The sequence below is a fragment of the Stegostoma tigrinum genome, chromosome 5 (genome assembly GCF_030684315.1).
Source record: "Stegostoma tigrinum isolate sSteTig4 chromosome 5, sSteTig4.hap1, whole genome shotgun sequence".
Taxonomy (NCBI): Eukaryota; Metazoa; Chordata; class Chondrichthyes; order Orectolobiformes; family Stegostomatidae; genus Stegostoma; species Stegostoma tigrinum.
In genome coordinates, this window is record NC_081358.1 from 108,259,023 (window position 1) to 108,279,638 (window position 20,616).

General features: G+C 41.4%; 1 protein-coding gene across 14 annotated transcripts in view; it reads right to left on the reverse strand.

Annotated features, from left to right (window-relative positions):
* adgrb1a (adhesion G protein-coupled receptor B1a) overlaps positions 1-20,616 on the reverse strand; it is a 572,033-nt gene that overhangs the window by 376,881 nt on the left and 174,536 nt on the right. For 13 of the 14 annotated variants that reach the window (XM_048528814.2, XM_059646188.1, XM_048528824.2 and 10 more), the window contains exon 4: positions 11,487-11,594. The exons of the other annotated variant lie outside the window; for it this stretch is intronic. In XM_048528814.2, coding sequence (XP_048384771.1) covers positions 11,487-11,594 — 108 coding nt within the window. The remainder of the gene's footprint in view (positions 1-11,486; positions 11,595-20,616) is intronic. 14 annotated transcript variants of the gene reach the window in all.

Sequence of the window (20,616 nt, forward strand, 5' to 3'; positions counted from 1 at the left end):
CCCGTCCCTACCTCCCCACCTTTACTCACCCCTACTGGCTCCATCCCCTCCTCTTTAACTTGTCTGTCTCCTCTCCATCTATCTTCTCCTCTATCCATCTTCGATCCGCCTCATCCTCTCTCTGTATTTATTTCAGAACCGTCTCCCCATTCCCTTTTTCTGATGAAGTGTCTCGGCCCGAAAAGTCAGCTTTTGTGCTCCTAAGGTGCTGCTTGGCCTGCTGTGTTCATCCTGCTCCACACTTCGTTATCTCGGATTCTCCAGCATCTGCAGTTCCCATTAACTCAGAAAAAGAATGCAACTTGATTCATTCAGAAAATCAAAAGGAGTGTCTGAATGGAAAAGGCCAATTCATTTGTGAAACAGTTGGGTTTTTAGACATGTTGTTGGAACAGAATAGGTGGAACTTGATGGCATCCACCAATGTGTCATGTTGACACTGCAACTGAGTGTGAATACTATAAAATATTTGATGTGGCAACACTTTTGTTTGATTTGGTTTCTTTTTTCCAAAGTTGCTGACTGATGTGGAGAGATGGTTCCACTGATAACAATATTCGGGAAGATAATTTAACTGCGAGTTACAATGTGAAATCGACAATATCACATCCGTCAGCATTACACTTTTCACTTGGTAATTCAGAGAGATATACAAAGAGCTAGCTGATCCAATATTGGCAATTTTGCACTACTGCTCAAAGTGAAATATACACCAATGACTTTAAGCGATGAGTGACACCTCACTGCTAGCAGTAGTGACAAAGAATGTCTCAGAGAAAATCTTGTCCACAATCCAAATAACAAACATTTGGGTCTTATGCAAGTAGTTAATACAAAGTGATCTTCTGGAAAATAAGAAAATGACAAAGACATTTCTTAAAGCCACCCCCATCTGAAAGTAATTAATAATTTAGATTCTTGTTGGAAAATAAAACAGAAATGATGCCAAAGGAAATATTGACATGGAACTGCGTGTGGTACAATTCATATAAGGCTAGAATTGTGTGTGGTACAATTCATATAAGGCTAGAATATTGTCCTGTATGAATAATTAGAGCATATGAATTGTATCACACACAATTCCATATAAATATTTCCTTTTGCATTGTTTCTGTTTTATTTTCCAATTATAGACTGAATTATTAATTATTTTTAGATGGAGGTGATTTTAAACAATATCTTCAACATTTTCTTATTTTCCTGAAGAACAATATTGTCCCATTATTTTCCAGGGCTTTTAAATTTCTTTTACCCTACCAACCACCGAGTTAATTTTTTATCTGTGTACATGTCAATTGAAATGGGTTATTCAATGACAAGAAACAAAACTGTCTTGACTAAAGGCCTCACATAAATGTGTCCAGCAATGGTTGCTGGAATGAGAGATTAGAGTTATATTGTGTCTTCAGCACAGGCACAGACCAATTAGCTGATCAATTTATGATGGCATAGCTATTCCATGTGAAACACCATTCAACCTACCTCATCTAACCTTATCTTCTGCTCACTCATGTACTTATAATTTACACATAAGTGCATCTATAATATTTGCCTCAACTGCAGCAAGCTCAACAATATTTTTCCTGAATTTGCTCTTGGATTTAGAGGTGATGTTTAATTAGTCATTACGTTGACTTGGACAACAACCTTTGATATGTCTACCCTCTCAAATGTTTCACTTTCATAAAATCACTGAATCAGTTCTCTTTTCCATAAATATAAGGGAGTTAATGTTTTCAGCTTTTCCTGATAGTTACATCCCCTCTGTTCTGGTACCAAGATGTTAACTTTATCAATTAACGCCCAAGAAAACCAAGCTTAATTCTAACACAGGCCCAACAATTAGAAGGTTGTGAATGAGGTACATGGCAAGGATTTCCCGAGCTGTGTTATCACTATTGTAGTCTAAAGCTCAATACTTAATCCAAATTTCACTCAACTCGTTAAGGAACATTCACTCATACACTCTGGAAAAGGGCTCAGCGGTTTCCCTGTGTCAAGTGAGATATTGGTCAAAAAATGCACACACATGGTTTGCTTCCACAGTTTTTTTTGTTGGAATAGAGCACCGGTCTGTTAGCAGGAGTTATATTTTGATGGTCAACACAGCATCGCAGCTGCCATAGGTGCATTGGAAAGATTTACAGATTAACAATCAACCCATTTGGCCATACTGCGTGCACACCTTCCAACGGTCATTCAGTTCTCGAGTGGGATGTGAATATGACACTTCTGGTTCAGAGGCAGGAATGCTACTGACTGCACCACAGACCTTTAAACCAGACTAATAAACCAGAGACGAAGGAATTGAAATTCAAAAAATATTTGGAATTAATGGTTTAGTGATGACTGTGCAATCCCTTTACATGTATAACACCTGTCAGATAGTCTCAGTGCTCCCTGCTTCTTAACAAGTCTGAACTATCCCTATCCACTACCACCCTCCTCTGCCTGGCCAAGCTCATCCTCACTTTGAATAACTTCTCCAGCATCTCCTTTCACTTGCTTCGGGTGAAAGGTGCGGCCATGGGTACCCGTGTCCTTACTGGGTACATGGAACGTTTCTTGTTCCAGTCCTCATCCCCCACCCACAACACTTTTTTGCTACATCAATGAAATCATCTAGGCTGCTTCCCTCTCTAATGCAGAATTGGAAAATTTTATAAATTTTGCTTTCAATTTCTACCCTGCTCTCAGCTTCACCTGGTCTATCTCTGACTCCTCTCTTCCGTTCCTCAACATCTCTTTCCATTTCTGGGAACAGACTGGCCTCCGTTCTGATGATGTCACTTTCCTCGAGGTGTCTTCAGAAATTTCCACCATTTTCTTCAATGAAGAATTCCACACCACTACATTTGACAGTGTTCACGGCTATGTCCGACCCATCTCCTGCACTTCTGCCCTCACCCTTACTCTTTCCTCCCATAACACGAATAGGGGCCCTTTGGTTCTCACTTTCCACCCCACGAGTGTCAATTCCCAAAGGATCAGTAGCTGCCATTTCGGCCATTACCAGTCACATATTTCCTTCCAATCCCATGTCAGCCTTCCACTGGGCCATTCCCCAAAGGGCAACCTGGCCAACTCCCCCTTCACTTGCAACTTTGTCCCACAACTCCATGCAACTTTGTTTGCAATTGCAGAGGTACAACACCTGCCCATTTACTTCCTCTCTCCTCACTATCCAAGGCCCTAGGCACACCTTCCAGGTTAAAACAGTGATTTACCTGCAAAGCACTCAATCTAATCTATTGTATTCGCTGCTCACAATGTGGTCTTCTGTATGTTGGGCAGTTGATATGCAGACTTGGTGATTGCTTTGTGGAACACCTAGGTTCTGTCCATAAAAATTACCCCAAGTATCTGGTTGCTTGCCACTTCAACTCACTATTGTGTTCCCTGGCCAATATTTCTGTCTTGGGATAGCTATAGTGCTCAAGTGAAACTCAGCACCAGCTGGAAGAACAGCATCTCATTTTTTGCTCAAGGACCCTGCAACCTTCAGGACTGAATGTCAAGTTCAATAATTTTAGTGCCTGAACACTTCTTCCATGTCATTTACACACTGCAGCACCCAGCTCTTCCCATCCTTGAGACTGTTTTCAGCACACCCAACTGATTTTCGCCTGCTTATCATCCCCATTAGTAGCTTTTTGTTCTCCTTTGCTTACCGTTATCCATCTATTTGTTTGTCTAACCGTATTTCTCTTCCTCTGGACTCTTGTCTCCGCCTATCACTTCATGCTTTATTTTGCACACATCCCCTGTCTTCAGCAATACGCAGCAAACTTTTCATAACCACTACTAGTTTTTAAAAAGGATGACTGAACCCAACTTGTTAACTCTGCTTTCTCTCTGATGGTGCCAGACTTACTGAGTTGGTCCAGCAATTCCATTTTTATAACAGTACAACTCCAACATGCTTTTATTAGCTTTGCATATTTTACCACATATTGATACTCTAGTCCCCTTAAACTGTGTGATTTGTAATGTGCAAAAATCTGTTGAAAATCATTGCTTGCTCCCAATGCAGCTTGCAGCAGAATAATGCAGATTTGAAGAATATGGTGTTTCATGTGATTTCATCTATAAGTTAGCTCTAGGCTCTCATGAGTTCCACTGAGTATGGAGACAGGCAAATTCTACAAGGATTTTACACTGCTTCAGTAAAAAAGTTGAACACTTTGATGTCATTTCTGCAGACGGGTAACATTCCGTTAAAATAAAACATTCTGTACAATATTTCCTTTTCAAAACAATGCAAACATTTCATGGGGGCTGAGATTGAAAAGTCTCATTATTAGCAATTTCTTAAAGGTCCGCAAAAATGTCAAATAAATGTCTCCAACAGGTCTGCATGAAAACCATCAGATCAAGTCATAAATATCCCACTGGACCAGAGTAAAGGTGAAACAATACCAACCTGGATTGCGTTACGTCTAGCTTTGTAGAAGTACACCAAAAACAATTCACACCAGCTCACTGTGACAATGCAATGCTACAAAATATGTTTTGGCAGAGTTTATTACACTTCAAAAGATTACTCATTCAAATTTTGTTTGAATTGAGCTTTACTGCTGGTAGAGTGAGTGACATAGCACTATGATATGATCAGCAATTCCACTTGTCCAAACCGTTATGATTGTTTCAGTTTTAGAAGTGGAGTCAATTAAAATTGAACATGGTGTATGTTTTCTCAATTATAACAAAGAAATGTATTGAAAGAAAAATGATCAAATTTATCTTCAGTTTGATAAAGTTTTGGACGATCAGTGTCCAGTTCTTGTGAGATAGTGCTGAATGATAGAATGCCAGCAAAAAAAAGGTGTGACAATTAAAATCACTGAAAGCATTAATGTGAAAAATACTCCATTATTAACTAGATTCTATCAGATGACCATTGGGGATTCTAAACTTGGCAAATAAGCAAGGATTAGATAGCTCAAACTTTGGTGTATGTCATGATCTGAAATTCTCAATTGAGAAGATGCACTGGCACATCCAAAATACTTTATTCTGTGAAATACAAATGAATTGAGTTTACTTGGGCGCACTATCTTCATTAAAAATGTGCTTGCAGATGATTTCCCCTTTTTTTAAAGGGGGGTCACCTTCAATATTATAGTGCTATTCAAAAAATACAGAGCTTTATTCAATTTATTTGCATTGCTACAGACTCATAGAGATGCACAGTATGGAATCAAACTTTCATCTTTGCTGACCAGATATCCCAAATTAATCTAGTCCCACTTGCCAGTATTTGGCCCATATCCCTCTAAAGTCTTCTTATTCACATACCCACCCAAAACCCTTTTAAATGTTTAACTAACCTCCACCTCTTCCTCTGGTTGTTCATTCTATACCAACGCCTGCATGAAAAAGTTCTCCTTAGGTCCTTTTTAAATTTTTCCTGTCTCACCTTAAAACTATCCCCACTAGTTTTGGACTTCCCTACCCTGGAGAAAAATCTTTGGCTATTTACTCTGTCCATGCTCCTCATGATTTTATAAACTTCTATAAGGTCACCCCATCAGCTTTCAATGCTCCGGGGAAAATAGCCCCAGCCTATTGAGCCTCTCCCTATAGCTCGAATCCTACAACATTCCTGTAAATGTTTTCTGAACTCTTGCAAGTTTCACAATATCTTTCCGATAGCATGTCCCATATGTCATGAAATAAACTTCTTATTCTGATCATTTTCTTTCTCTACCTGAACTGCTTCTACAAGGCAAACAAGAGTTGCATGGAAATGGCATTTTGGACAACTTCAGTTATACTTATAACAAGTGTCCAGCACAAAGTGAACAGTTTCATCAATGTTGGGGACTTTTGATTCCTTTTCTGACTTCACGGTTCAGAGACACTATCAAAATAACGTCAAGGAGCATTGGGGTATTTATCTCCGAGCTCAAGTGAAGGAAAGTGTCTAGCAGAAGGCTGCAGCAATGCTGATTGGTGGTCAGTGTCAAGATTTGCACCTGAGCAGTCACCGGTACCAAACAGTGGTTACCGGAGAGAATGTCGTCAAGGGAAAGTTAAACCCAAAACACTACGGTGTTTCTCTTCCTCTCCCCATTGTCCTATTTGGCTCTGTGGGACTTGACACACTTGCATTCTCCAAGTGTGTCAAAGAAATGTAGGTATTACTATTGTATGTGTAAGAGAGGTCTTTGTTTGTAAATATTCAATCTCCAACATTTGTGTGTTTACTTGATATACAACTGTGCAGAACAGAACTGCTTTTGTGGCAACATACATATACAAAGATGTTTTTATGAATAGAGTACACTTTTGAAGTTTGAAAAACACCAAAAAAGTCACTGTGAGGACCACAGCAAATGAAAGTAAGTGGTCTTGCTTTGCTGCAGGCGACTACAGCCTGGGAGAGAGATGATTGGTGAGTAGCGACTAAGTCCTTACAACTTCTATCGCATATAGTACTATTTCTGGCTTTGAATCTGTAAGGGTAGTACACAGACCAGGAAAGAAGGGCCACAGATAGCTGCATTTGATTTAATCTAACATAAAGTACTCTCCAATTTGAGAGTGCTTGCTAGAGTGGCTGAGGAGGGTTTAAACTAATATGCCGGGGATGGGAATCTACGTGTGGCGTCAAAGAAGGAGGGAGCGAGGGCAAAAACAAAAGATAGAAAAGGGAATAAGAAAAGTGATTGGTGGAGAAACCAAGGACCATATTCAAACAGGGCCAATGAGAAAAATAAGAGCAAGACGAACAATGGCAAAAAGACAAGCTTAAAGGCTTTGTGCCTTAATACATGGAGCATTTGTCATCAAATGGATGAACTAATCACGCAGATAAATGCAAAAGAGTACAATTTAATTGGGATTATGGACACATGGCTACAGGGTGACCAGGATTGGGAACTGAATGTCCCAGGATATTCATTATTAGGGAGGACAGGCAAAAATCAAAAGGTGGTGGGATGGCATTGTTTGTCATAGAGTAAATTAAAACAACAGTGGGAAAGGATATTAGCTCTGATGATATGGAGTCTACATGGGTAGAGTTGAGAAATCCCAAGGGGCAAAACCATGAGTGGGAGTCATATATCGACCCCTAAACTGCATTGGTAATGTTGGGTATGGCTTTAAATGCGAAATTATAGATACATATGATAGGGGAATATCTGTGATTTTAATCTGCACATAGATTGGGCAAATCAAATTAGCCACAATGCCATAGGGGAGAAATTCCTGGAATATATACAGGATGGTTTTCGCCACCAATATGTGGAGGAACCAATGAGGAAGCAGGGCATCTTAGACTGAATACTGTGCAATGAGAAAGCAAATTGCCAATCTAGCTGGTATGGAAGGCTGCCCTTCACTTCCTGACTGGCAATTTCCTTGGTTGGCAATGGTATGGAAGGCTATCATTGACCCCCTGTGTCCACCTTTCCTCCCATTTCCAACTGATGTGATTCTTCCATTGACTTCAGTGAGGATTACTTCTTTAAGGGATTAAGACCTTGACTGCCTGCTGGTCACACTTGCAATGTGTTTGCTGCATTAATGGGCTGCAAACTGTGTAGGAATGAGATTGATGTACTACACTGCCGTTCTACAAAATGTGCACTTCCTATGCTTAAGGCAGCATGGCAGTAAGGCAGACTACCTGTTTTTGTGATTGTACTAACTGGTATAGCAGGGAAAGGAAGTCAATGCTGTGAGCATTCACTTAGTAGCTGAGCAAGTGAGTATTAAGACAGCTAGCAAGCATTCCTGAGATGCAGCCTGATCAACTATGAAAGCTGGGTGCTTATCCCTGTATGCAAGGTGCCCCAAGGCAGTTTATCGATGCTAGTAGCTGATGTGCCCTCAGAGATAATGGGAACTGCAGATGCTGGAGAATCCAAGGTAACAAAGTGTAAAGCTGGATGCTTGTGCTCCTGAGATGCTGCTTGGCCTGCTGTGTTTATCCAGCTTCACACTGATGTGCCCTCGATTTGTTTCCAGGGCACATTCCCAGTGAGTAGTTGAATTGCCAGAATGATTGTATTGGGATTGGCTTATACTGAATGCCAATGCCCATAGAAAAAGTACGTACGCAGCTGGTGTCCGTTGAATGTGCCTCGATCTGACCTCTGAAAGTAGGCAACACGGAGACCATTCAGAGCTAACAAGATCATCGAGATACATGCTCTGGTTTTCTTGTCAAGTTCCCAATGCCTAGCTTGTTTGCCAAGTTTGGTAAGATGGGAGTCTGAATATAAATTAGATGAATAGTGCCAGTAGCAAGGCAATTTGCAAGCATTGATTTCCACGAATTGGACATTGCCTCTGCCTAGTAAGAACCTTACATTTCATTAGTAATGAGCAAAACAGATGGAGTTGGATGAACTCGACATTGTGATGGGCCCCATTCAATTTCTCCATCAATTCTACCACACATTTCACCATACCACTTGCACACCTGTAATATTCCATCTGTTGCTGTTTTCTATCACCTTTTTTGACAATTAGAATTGGGTTTGCTCCAAATTTGATGGTCAACATCTCATCCTGAAGTAGAGGTCACAGATCTGTGATTAACTCCTTAAATAACTTCAGCCATTATTGTCAATGTTTCTCAGTCATCTGCAGGTAGTTGGGATGTTTATGAAATTCTCTTGGATAGGCCATTACTCATCATTACATTGACCCTTTTTTGTTTCTTTTTAATTCACATGGGTTTTGATGGCAAGGTGAGCATTTATTGTCCAGCCCTACATGTCCAAGAGAAAGTGGCAGTGAGCTGCCTTCTTGAACCACTGCTGTCCCTGTATTACAGGATACCCACAGTGCTGTAAGAGTGGAACTCTAGGCTTATGACTACTCAGATTTCTTCCAACTGACCAGCCTCATTATCTGGTCTTCCAAGCCTTTTTGGCCAGTGTTCTCCAGGACTTCATGTCATGCTTCCTCTTCACCGCTTCCGCTCCAACCAAGGCTCCAGAAACATTGGATTTATGTGACCAAATGGAATTGGACAGAGGACAGAATGCAAGCTCATACCATACTTATGTTCTTCAACCATGTTCTAATGTTTTTCAAGTACATCTTGGTTTTGCTCACCTTGACCCTGATCTCCACTCAATGTCCCTCAATCTTCCCTTGGTCACATTTGACCCTCGCTTGATCACCTTTAAGCATCGCTTAGTCACCCACAACCTTGCTTCATGTTCAATCTGCCTGAAATGTTCAGCATCCTTCTTTCTTTTACAGAAAATTTCTTAGTGATAACAGCCCTTCAACCTCGAAGACAGGTTCTCCTGGAGGCATGCCAGTTCTAAATGGTTGTGAAAGTACTTCCTGCCTCTAATATAAGTCACAGTGGTGACATTTAATCATAAAATCTTGTGTTTTAACAAGTATTCATTGTATGCAAAAGCAATTACAATTAGCTTCCTGCTAGGTGAAACCAGAACTGATATTCCACTTACAGTCCATTACCAGGAGAATTCAAAGCTTCCATCCTGACATCAAGCACTTGAAACTACACTTACCACCTGCTTCAATGCGCCTGCCAACCTATTTCCCTAATTTCATGACCAGCATAAAATTCCCCCTAATCAATACCTCCATAGGTGCAACAAGACTGAATGAGTACTTCCAACTTTCAGTCTTTGCTTCGAGTTTCTGGGATGTACCTTATTTTATTTTTGTATATCCTCCCAAATATGTTAATGACCTCCTCACTGCTTACAAGAATTTTTACCTTTGTATCATCTGCAAATTTTAAAATTTCACCCTATACGTTGAGATCGTCATTATGAATGAAGAGGAAATGTTATCTTAATACCAATTACCTAGGGATACCAATGAATGTTTTTCTCTACTCTGAAACCAAACCATTCACCTTTCTCGTAACCAATATTATAACTTCCCCATTTACACTACGGGTTTTAATTTTACTCATACATTTTCAAAATGGTGAGATGGAATCTGTTACACCTCCCTTAAAGTGTGGGTGAAGCCTTGTTTTAACATCTCCAAAAGACAACACTTCTAATAGCGTTGCAATTGCTCAATATTATACAGGGCTTATGTTTCCCAGATGGTTCATTGACTCAGAGGGAGGAGAACTACTACTGAGCCGTGGGGACCGCTTTGCAGAACAGCTCCGCTCAGTTCGCAACAAACAACTGCACCTCCCAGTCGCAAACCATTTCCACTCCCCCTCCCATTCTTTAGATGACATGTCCATCATGGGCCTCCTGCAGTGCCACAATGATGCCACCCGAAGGTTGCAGGAACAGCAACTCATATTCCGCCTGGGAACCCTGCAGCCTAATGGTATCAATGTGGACTTCCCCAGTTTCAAATTCTCCCCTTCCCCCACCGCATCCCTAAACAAGCCCAGTTCGTCCCCTCCCCCCACTGCACCACACAACCAGCCCAGCTCTTCCCCTCCACCCACTGCATCCCAAAGCCAGTCCAACCTGTCTCTGCCTCCCTAACCTGTTCTTCCTCTCACCCATCACTTCCTCCCACCCCAAGCCGCACCCCCATCTACCTGCTAACCTCATCCCACCTCCTTGACCTGTCTGTCTTCCCTGGACTGACCTATCCCCTCCCTACCTCTCCACCTATACCCTCTCTACCTATCTTCTTTTCTCTCCATCTTCGGTCCGCCTCCCCCTCTCTCCCTATTTATTCCAGAACCCTCACCCCATCCCCCTCTCTGATGAAGGGTCTAGGCCCGAAACGTCAGCTTTTGTGCTCCTGAGATGCTGCTTGGCCTGCTGTGTTCATCCAGCCTCACATTTTACTACTGAGCCTTGATTTCCAAATCTCTCCTAAAGTACTTTGACACATTAAAAATTACAGTATAAACAGTAATGAAATTTTAATTGGACAAAAATTCACAGAGATCCAATATCTTACTCTACCTATAAATGTACACTTTTACTTCAAAGCGATGGTTATATTCTGAAGGGCTCAGTCTTAAACCCTTTCATGTGCATTTAAAACAGTAAATGAGTTCGTAATGTGCTTATGTTGTGGGCAGCATATAGATGAGATTTTTTGTTTGAACAGTTGAAAATGTAATCAAAATTTATTTTAAGTAGACACATCACTGACTTTCTAGCTAACATTTATAATTTAGCAGTGCAAATTATGACTAGGAATCCATTTTTGGACTAAATTCTAACTCATTAATTACCCACAGGAGACTATTAAGGCCTGAAGTGAAATATTAAGGCTTTAGTTATTCCTTTTCTCCTTTCATAAAGGGGCCCTGTTATATTTTAAACTGAAAGCATGTGCAAGTAAAGGAACATACTTAGAAATCAAGCTGGTTCAACAGTGTTAAAGCAGCCAAGCTACTTTTAAGGAATGGAAAGTGAAAAAAAAATGTCATGCAGGTTTAGAAGTGAAAAAAAAGCATCGTGAAACAGTTTCATAGTGAAAGCTTTGACAAACATACAGTGGGCTGGAGTAAGAATTAGTATGAAACAAAGACTTTGCTTTTTACCACTTACCTGTCTGAGATAAGGAATACCCATAGCGGTGGAAACCGTCAACATCTTGATGTTTCCTGTAGTCTATTGACCTCAATGATTGGCTTCTGGAACTATAGTGTCCATGTGCTATAGCAAGGCAATGGCTTTTGTAAATAACCTTTGCTTTAAATTTAAGCATATTCAGGATTACAATTTCACAATTAAAGCATATAAAAAAGGAGAATTGATGGATTGTGCTGTGGCCCATTTCATGCTTCCAGCATATGCAGTGCTTTGTTTTGTTTTAAAATTGGGAATCAGTGTCTCATTCAGGCCCAGCAGAAACTGCTGGGGCATGCAGACAAAGAGAATGTTTTCTGTTAAGACAAGATGCTTTCTGTTTCACAGGTTGCATATATTCCAGATCAGGTAAGAAAATGTTTTTTTTTAGCAGATCTTTTCCTTGTCTTTGGCCTCCAAAACCTGTCTCTTCCTCTTGTTCTGACTTCCTTTTATTTTATTAATATTATGTTCTTAACTTTCTGAGCTTACTTCTTCAGAACTCTACATATATCATTGGAAATTTTCTTCTCTTTCTGAGACCAAACAGTTTTGGGGAAAAGAAATGCTGCACATTATCTTATTTTATTTTGTTAATTTTCAGAATTATGCCCTTCTTCAGTTTTAATCAATCTATATTAGTTCATAATCTGCTAGCCTTCTTCTTACTTTCCAGGATCTCCAGTTTGTGAAAATCCCTGACCCTTTCAATTATTCTTTTCTTTTTACCTTGTTCAGGTGTGGAAATTCAGGCTTAATGTTAACTGTTCTGTTAGTTATTTATTCACTCTTGAAATCCAAAAAAAACTTTTCTTTGAAACTTCTCTTTGAATTTTCTTTTCTTTTGAACAAAGGAGGCCGAACGAGGATTAATTGAGGTCTACAAAATTGTCAGGTGCTAGATGGATTGGATAATAAGGTCCTAGGTCCCTCAGTGGCGAGGTCAATAACCAGATAGCATAAATTTAAAATAATTAGTAGAAGTATTACAGGTGCATTTAGGAGAAATTTTTCACCCAAAGGACAGTGGAGTTCTAGACATTTTTAGCGTAAAGATTTGGTTGAGCAAGAAACAATTCTCACTAACACATACTTGGAAATCAATGTGCCATGTAATAATTATTGATCAACAATGAGAAAGTCAGATTAAGTTGGATATCTCTTTTGCTGGATACACCCAGAGGTGGGCTGAATGGCACCGTTCTGTTGTAAATCTCATATCGTATTCTGCCCTGTTCATTATCGACTTATTGGTGGTAACAACACTATCCTCATTTAAACACTTTGGTGCAAAGTAAGCTTTCACATATAGAAGGAGTGTTGGCGCCATCACCGGTTAATGCTCTATAGCTTATAACTACATTGGGTGCCAAATTTTAACAAATTCAATCCCATATACTGGATGTAAGATTTCAATAGAAACACCATGTAATTTAGCAGCACTTGGAAGCAAATTGGCTGTTCTTTTCAGAGAAAACATGAAAGGGCGTGCTAGTGTCAAGGTGAAACACCACAGCAGGAGGAATGCCCTCTACAGTCTGGAAATGTGCTAATGAACATTGGAACATGAGTCGCTTGTTCAAAATCTCAAGCCTATTCTCCCTTCCAATGTAATTGTGGCATACCTGTATTCTAAATCCACCCACTCGCTCGGCTCCATAGTCTCTTGAGTTCTGCGCAGCAACATCCCATCAGTCACTTATTTAAAATTATTATTTGGAGCAACATTCAATTTCTAGTTATAGGCAGGCTTTCCACACATTGTATGAAGAAATATCTCTCAACTTCTCTCCTGGATGGACTGACTCTGATTTTAAAGTGATGCCCTTGCCATCATTTATCTTTAAAAATCCTTAAAATTATCTACCAAAGATAATGATTCCTATAAAGAACTATAAACATCAATTAAAACACTCACATTCCACATTCCAAGAGATAGAAACTGGTTTGTTTTTAGATAACAAAGTGTGGAGCTGGATGAACACAGCAGGCCAAGCAGCATCTTAGGACCACAAAAGCTGATGTTTCGGGCCTAGGCCCTTCATCAGAAAAGGTTTCAAGGGTCTCGGCCTGAAATATCAGCTTTTGTGCTCCTGAGATGCTGCTTGGCCTGCTGTGTTCATCCAGCTCCACACTTTGTAATCTCGGATTCTCCAGCATCTGCAGTTCCCATTAGCTCTGGTTCATTTTTACTTAGTTTGCGAATTAATCCACATTATGGTGATCCTGCAAATCTATCCAAGTCATTATGACCATGCCCAGAGTGTATCAGAGATAATGGGAACTGCAGATGCTGGAGATCCTGAGATGCTGCTTGGCCTGCTGTGTTCATCCAACTTCACACTTTATTATCTATGCCCAGAGTGTACACCATTTTGTAAATGTAATTAAATCAAAGCTAGGTACGGTTGAGGTAAAAGTGGTGTCCCTTTATATTCTAAACCTCGAGTTATAAATGGTGACATACCATCTGACGTTTGGGCATTTTTGCATTAAACATGATGTTTTAGTTGTATCCATAAATTTATAAATATTTTTTGTTTAAATCCAAAATGAATCATCTCACAATTATTTGCATCGAAATCCATCGACTACAGCTATGCCCAACTTTTTATTCTCGCAATAGGTTAGATGTTACACATTCCAGCTTGGTGTGTTTAGTGATGAATTTCCCCAAGGACTCCCTAACTCATTTTCACAAGTCACAGGGTGTTCAATTGCCTAAATTGGCAGATTGAATCAATAGTTAAATGTCAATTTGCATTGTTAAAAGGTTTGTTTGGTTGGATCAATGCTGCTCCAGCAACACTTGAGAAGCTCAGTAGAAGGTGTGAAGCATCCACAACATGGCAGCAGTGTTTGGATGTAGATGTAATATAACAGCACCAGTCCCAATGAGGTAAACATGCTGGTAACCAAGAAGACTTCAAGGAAAACAGGTACGACTGATTGTTGATGGCAGCGAACTCCAAAGATAGCTTGTTCCAACATTCAATACTGAAGACCTCTTAAGATAATGATAGAAGCATTTCAGGTCTCGTAAGAGACATGCGAGAACAGAAGAAATGTTCAGCTCCAAGGTAAGGGGACAGCTGCATTGCAAATTAGTAACTTATGAGAATGGTCCAGAGTTTGAAAGAAGTAGTGAATGAACTGATGTTGAGATTGTATGAGTCAAAACTAAAAACTCTTGCTGCAATAAAGAAACATTAAATGATGCAGTAATTTGGACTGAAAGGGTGAGAATTTGAAAAATAAATTGTAGCTCAGATAGGGCATTACCACAAGATAAGTTCATATAATTTGTGAGCGGTGAACTGAAAATTATGATTCTTGTCATTTAAAGCAGATGATCATTTAAAGAAATGACTAATTTTTACATTAACACAGAAATTTTTGGAGGCATTATTATGTTATGGAAATGTGAGAAATCTTCTATTAAAGCTCTGAAGGTAGAAAAACCATCTAAAACAACAGCAAGGCATTAGTCCAAACAAAAAAAACACAATCTTCCAAAGAAACAAACAAAGAAACAAAGAAACCTACAGCACAGGAACAGGCCCTTCGGCCCTCCAAGCCTGCGCCGATCAAGATCCTCTGTCTAACCTGTCATCTATTTTCTAAGGGTCTGTGTCCATTTGCTCCCTGCCCATCCATGTACCGGTCCAAATATATCTTAAAAGACACTAACATGTCTGCATCTACCACCTCCACTTCCGAAATACAATCGGAAGTTTGAGCATCAAAAATAGTATTGCTAGAATGAATCAATTTCAAAGATGGGCCAGATAAAACACAAAATTGGCAATCCTGCAGGAGACAATGCTTTAGGTATAGAATAGCTTCCAAATAAAATATTAAGTCTGAAGCTGAAAATGTGAATACTTATTCACATAATTAGGCTCATATTTGATTATATTATTGCTTGCTAAGTTATGAAAGAAACATCAAATTCAACAAGATGTTTAAAGCCTTTCACAATTATTGCAACCTTAAAATAATAAGCTTCTTGTGAGAGCAAGATTTGATGGAAGAATACAACCTCCAAGACCATACATAGTTGATTTCATTAAAGATCTCTCCAGCCTAACAGAGAGATGCGCCTATGGGGACAAAGGCACAATTCATAAGTGATTGAATTATTGTTACAACATTGATAAGCATTTGTCAGATTTATTAAAAGACCAAAGAAGACCCAGTTCTAGAGAAAGCCATTCAGATGGTAAATGAAGCAGAGATTCAGAAGCAACATGGTTCAATGCTAAGATAAGAAAACCAAACCTGGCTTGGGAGGCTTTTAGAATACATTCAACTTTTATGGTTCAGAAGCACAAAACAGATTTGCGATAAGCCAATACAATGGACAGACATTGGGCAGATAAATCATTTATAACGTTGTGGAGCAAAGAAATTCCACAGACAGGAACTGTGCCCAGCTATTAAAACCAAATGCTCTTATTGCGAAACATTGAGCCACTTTCAGAAAAATGAGTCAAAGGACATGTTAAAAGAAAAACACAAGACCAAAGACAACACAAAAAGATAAATGAGGTTGAACAGTTTCCAGAAGATGACAAACCCTAGGTTATCCCAGGAGAAATTGATCTGCACCAAATGTCTTGCACAACTAACTTTTATGTCGCTGGGCATTTCACAAATTCCAAGTTATATTTAGGAAAACATGTCACAAGATCATCAAATAGTGATCTTTGCTTGTCAATGCAATGTCTACGGCTGACAGAAATTCAATTATATGTTTCAGGGAGCTCCACACTTATTGTTGAAGGCTTCCAATGCAGGTTACATCAGATGAAAGCTTGTGTATCAAATTGTGAACTGATTCTGTTCTTGAGTCTGTTGACAAGTCAATTTTTTGCAAGTGAGAGTATAACTCAGAACAATCAAAGGTAGCCATTTGTAGGTACAGGAAATATTTATAAGTCAGATCTTTAAAATTATACCCTGCATGGGATCAAATTCAAAAGTATGAACATTCATAAGTCAGAACCCAACATATGTTTCATGAGCTATTTTCAATATCATATAGAAATTGGTCAATTAATAACAAAAACACCATCAGTACAAGATTTTACATGGCTCCATAAGCTCTTGGCAGAATCTAAGCTGAGGTCAATTGCGTTGAAATAAGAAGTTTGCTTCATGCCATAAATAGAATGGAAAGCTGTGACTATATTAGTTCAGTGGAAATGTTTTCTATTGCTATCAACATTGAAGGGCTTTCAGATACCAAGTGTCAATAAATTTCAAATGAACAACAAAGAGGCAGGATCAAAACAGCATACCCAACTCAAGTCAACTGAAGCATCAGCAACTCAATTGAATCAGATTTCAATATAGCAGAGTGAACAACTAGCTAAAATAATCAAAGTGAGACATTAGATACTAAAGTGACTTGGAAAAGTCAAATCCAAGTATTTGACATCCCTATCTTTCAAGGAATAATCCTCAACAATAATCACAGATACTGCATCAAGACAAAAGAAATTTTCAGCTTATAAAATTGAAGAAGTAAGCAAATTGTTTTTCCTAACTCTTAAATCACTGAGAAAAAAATGAAAACGTCAAAACTGATGCTCAAATTGAACTAAAAAGTCTACCTACTTCAGCACAGATGTATTGAAATATGGGAGAACAAAATTCCACCAATACAGATTGGAGATACAATTCCGTGACAAGCAATGTCTAAAGATTGAAGATACTGCAACAATAAAAAAAATTACCTGCTTAAGCAGGGATAATGTCTTTTGCGAAAGAATTAGAAGAAATTAAAGCTTCTGCAGTTCAGCAGAGAATGTCAGATCTTTAAAAAGACAGAGAAAGACAATTACCTCCCACAATAAAATTATCCCTTCTTCCAAGTCTGCAAAGAACATGCTTAGAGATAAAAGTGAAACCTCCAGATCATCTGAAATTGTAAAGTCAAAGACTTGGAAGAGGTGAGGTTCTATCGAAAATAAATGCCTAATAATTACAATAGTCAGAAAATAAATAGCTTGTAGGAGATGGGTCTAGTTATTATTTGTTAAGCATAATAAGCACCATCCAATGTGGTGATATCAGGTGATGAGATGGGACAGAAAAGTAGGCCCTTGGAGGGCTGAGCGCAAGATAAGGTCCTCCCGTCACTAGTACTGGTGCAGAGATGATTCTTCTAATCTGTAAAAGCTGTAGAGATGCGATAAAGTTCATCTTGTTTACTTTACATGGCTCCTCCCAATCGTGGCTATCATTGCACATAAGCCTTTATAATTACAGCCAAAATCCAACATACCGGCTGTGCTTTCTACGACTTAACTAACTCAAACAGGTCAATAATTTTCCTTCAATTCCACAGGTTTTAAGATCAGCAAATGGCCTCTTTTCTGCAGCTTTACTGAAGCTGATATACATTGTATTCAGAAGGTATTCTCCACCTTAGATACTTTATCAAAGCATCAACTGTTCGACAGAAACTACCCTACTCAAATCCATGATTGTATCAGAGATAATGGGAACTGCAGATGCTGGAGAATCCAAGATAATGAAATGTGAGGCTGGATGAACACAGCAGGCCCAGCACATCTCAGGGGCACAAAAGCTGACGTTTCGGGCCTAGACGCTTCATCAGAGAGGGGGACGGGGTGAGGGTTCCGGAATAAATAGGGAGAGAGGGGGAGGCGGACCGAAGATGGAGAGAAAAGAAGATAGATGGAGAGGAGAGTATAGGTGGGGAGGTAGGGAGGGGATAGGTCAGTCCAGGGAAGAGGGACAGGTCAAGGAGGTGGGATGAGGTTACTAGGTAGGAGATGGAGGTGCAGCTTGGGGTGGGAGGAAGGGGTGGGTGAGAGGAAGAACAGGTTAGGGAGGCAGAGACAGGGTAGACTGGTTTTGGGATGCAGTGGGTGGAGGGGAAGAGCTGGGCTGGTTGTGTGGTGCAGTGGGGGGAGGGGACAAACTGGGCTGGTTTTGGGATGCAGTGGGGGAAGGGGAGATTTTGAAGCTGGTGAAGTCCACATTGATACCATTGGGCTGTAGGGTTCCCAAGCGGAATATGAGTTGCTGTTCCTGCAACCTTCGGGTGGCATCATTGTGGCACTGCAGGAGGCCCATGATGGACATGTCATCTAAAGAATGGGAGGGGGAGTGGAAATGGTTTGCGACTGGGAGGTACAGTTGTTTATTGCGAACCGAGCGGAGGTGTTCTGCAAAGCGGTCACCAAGCCTCCGCTTGGTTTCCCCAATGTAGAGGAAGCCACACCGGGTACAGTGGATGCAGTATACCATTTTGGCAGATGTGCAGGTGAACCTCTGCTTAATGTGGAAAGTCATCTTGGGGCCTGGGATGGGGGTGAGGGAGTAGGTGTGGGGACAAGTGTAGCATTTCCTGCGGTTGCAGGGGAAGGTGCCAGGTGTGGTGGGGTTGGAGGGCAGTGTGGAGCAAACAAGGGAGTCACGGAGAGAGTAGTCTCTCCGGAAAGCAGACAGGGGTGGGGATGGAAAAATGTCTTGGGTAGTGGGGTTGGATTGTAGATGGCGGAAGTGTCGGAGGATGATGCGTTATATCCGGAGGTTGGTGGGGTGGTGTGTGAGAACGAGGGGGATCCTCTTTGGGCAGTTGTGGCGGGGGCGGGGTGTGAGGGATGTGTTGCGGGAAATGTGGGAGACGCGGTCAAGGGCGTTCTCGAACACTGTGGGGGGAAAGTTGAGGTCCTTGAAGAACTTGGACATCTGGGATGTGCGGGAGTGGAATGCCTCATCGTGGGAGCAGATGCGGCAGAGGCGGAGGAATTGGGAATGGGGATGGAATTTTTGCAGGAGGGTGGGTGGGAGGAGGTGTATTCTAGGTAGCTGTGGGAGTCGGTGGGCTTGAAATGGACATCAGTTACAAGCTGGTTGCCTGAGATGGAGACTGAGAGGTCCAGGAAGGTGAGGGATGTGCTGGAGATGGGCCAGGTGAACTGAAGGTTGGGGTGGAAGGTGTTGGTGAAGTGGATGAACTGTTCAGCTCCTCTGGGGAGCAAGAGGTGGCGCCGATACAGTCATCAATGTAACGGAGGAAGAGGTGGGGTTTGGAGCCTGCGTAGGTGCGGAAGAGGGACTGTTCCACGTAACCTACAAAGAGCAAGGCATAGCTGGGGCCCATGCGGGTGCCCATGGCCACTCCCTTGGTCTGTAGGAAGTGGGAGGAATCGAAAGAGAAGTTGTTGAGGGTGAGGACGAGTTCGGCTAGGCGGATGAGGGTGTCGGTGGAGGGAGACTGGTCGGGCCTGCGGGACAGGAAGAAGCGGAGGGCCTGTTACGTGGAACAGTCCCTCTTCCACACCTACACAGGCCCCAAACCCCACCTCTTCCTCCGTTACGTTGATGACTGTATCAGCGCCGCCTCTTGCTCCCTTGAGGAGCTCAAACAGTTCATCCACTTCACCAACACCTTCCACCCCAACCTTCAGTTCACCTGGCCCATCTCCAGCACATCCCTCACCTTCCTGGACCTCTCAGTCTCCATCTCAGGCAACCAACTTGTAACTGATGTCCATTTCAAGCCCACCGACTCCCACAGCTACCTAGAATACACCTCCTCCCACCCACCCTCCTGCAAAAATTCCATCCCCATTCCCAATTCCTCCGCCTCTGCCGCATCTGCTCCCACGATGAGGCATTCCACTCCCGCACATCCCAAATGTCCAAGTTCTTCAAGGACCTCAACTTTCCCCCCACAGTGTTCGAGAACGCCCTTGACCGCGTCTCCCGCATTTCCCGCAACACATCCTTCACACCCCGTCCCCGCCACGACCGCCCAAAGAGGATCCCCCTCATTCTCACACACCACCCCACCAACCTCCGGATACAACGCATCATCCTCCGACACTTCCGCCATCTACAATCCGACCCCACCACCTAAGTCATTTTTGCATCCCCACCCCTGTCTGCTTTCCGGAGAGACCACTCTCTCCGTGACTCCCTTGTTCACTCCACACTGCCCTCCAACCCCACCACACCCAGCACCTTCCCCTGCAACCGCAGGAAATGCTACACTTGCCCCCACACCTCCTCCCTCACCCCCATCCCAGGCCCCAAGATGACTTTCCACATTAAGCAGAGGTTCACC